Genomic DNA, 576 nt, shown 5'->3' on the forward strand with positions numbered 1-576 from the left:
GCAGCCGCAACGACCCAGAGCGTGCAGAGCGCGGCGGAGGCAGCGGGTGTGAAGCAGATTACGACCATGAGGAACATCATGAAAACCATGACGAACCTGGACAACATCAACCCAGACATGCCTTATTCCGGATTCAAGTCGGCTATGGTAAGCGTCACAGGCCCACCTCGGACTGTCTTCTGTCAGCATCACTGTCACTAATCCTGTTGTTATCATCACGCTGTCAATATAACAAAACAAATCTTCCTTTTCCGCAAAGAGCCTCCTCGACGTGGCCAGTAACCTGCTGGGGAAGGATTCGTTCTCGAAGTGGCGAGGTCTCCAGAGCAAGAAGGACGAGCCGGGGTCCGCTGAGCTGGTCAAGAACCTGGGGAACTGGCTCACCACCATGGCCAGGGAGGTCAGCTTCACCAACGAGTCGGACACCATTGATTTCGCCAAGACTACGGACAACATCAGTGAGTGAATTTCGTGCTCAGGGCCTGTCTTATCTTCCAACTTTATTTCTTTTTAATTCTCCTTTTTTCGTTGCAATTACTTTATTTTTTTAAATCTTGGAATGATGGAAGTTTGTTT

The 576-nt window shown here is 49.7% G+C and overlaps 1 protein-coding gene across 1 annotated transcript in view; it reads left to right on the forward strand.

Annotated features, from left to right (window-relative positions):
• Nucleotides 1-576, forward strand: part of LOC119586303 — a gene marked incomplete at its 5' end in the record, with an annotated part of 12,688 nt that overhangs the window by 3,591 nt on the left and 8,521 nt on the right. Inside the window, 2 exon segments of the mRNA XM_037935009.1 lie at nucleotides 5-147; nucleotides 260-458. Of these exon segments, the coding sequence (XP_037790937.1) occupies nucleotides 5-147; nucleotides 260-458 (342 nt within the window).

This window comes from Penaeus monodon, chromosome 21 (assembly GCF_015228065.2).
Source record: "Penaeus monodon isolate SGIC_2016 chromosome 21, NSTDA_Pmon_1, whole genome shotgun sequence".
In the NCBI taxonomy this organism is placed as follows: Eukaryota; Metazoa; Arthropoda; class Malacostraca; order Decapoda; family Penaeidae; genus Penaeus; species Penaeus monodon.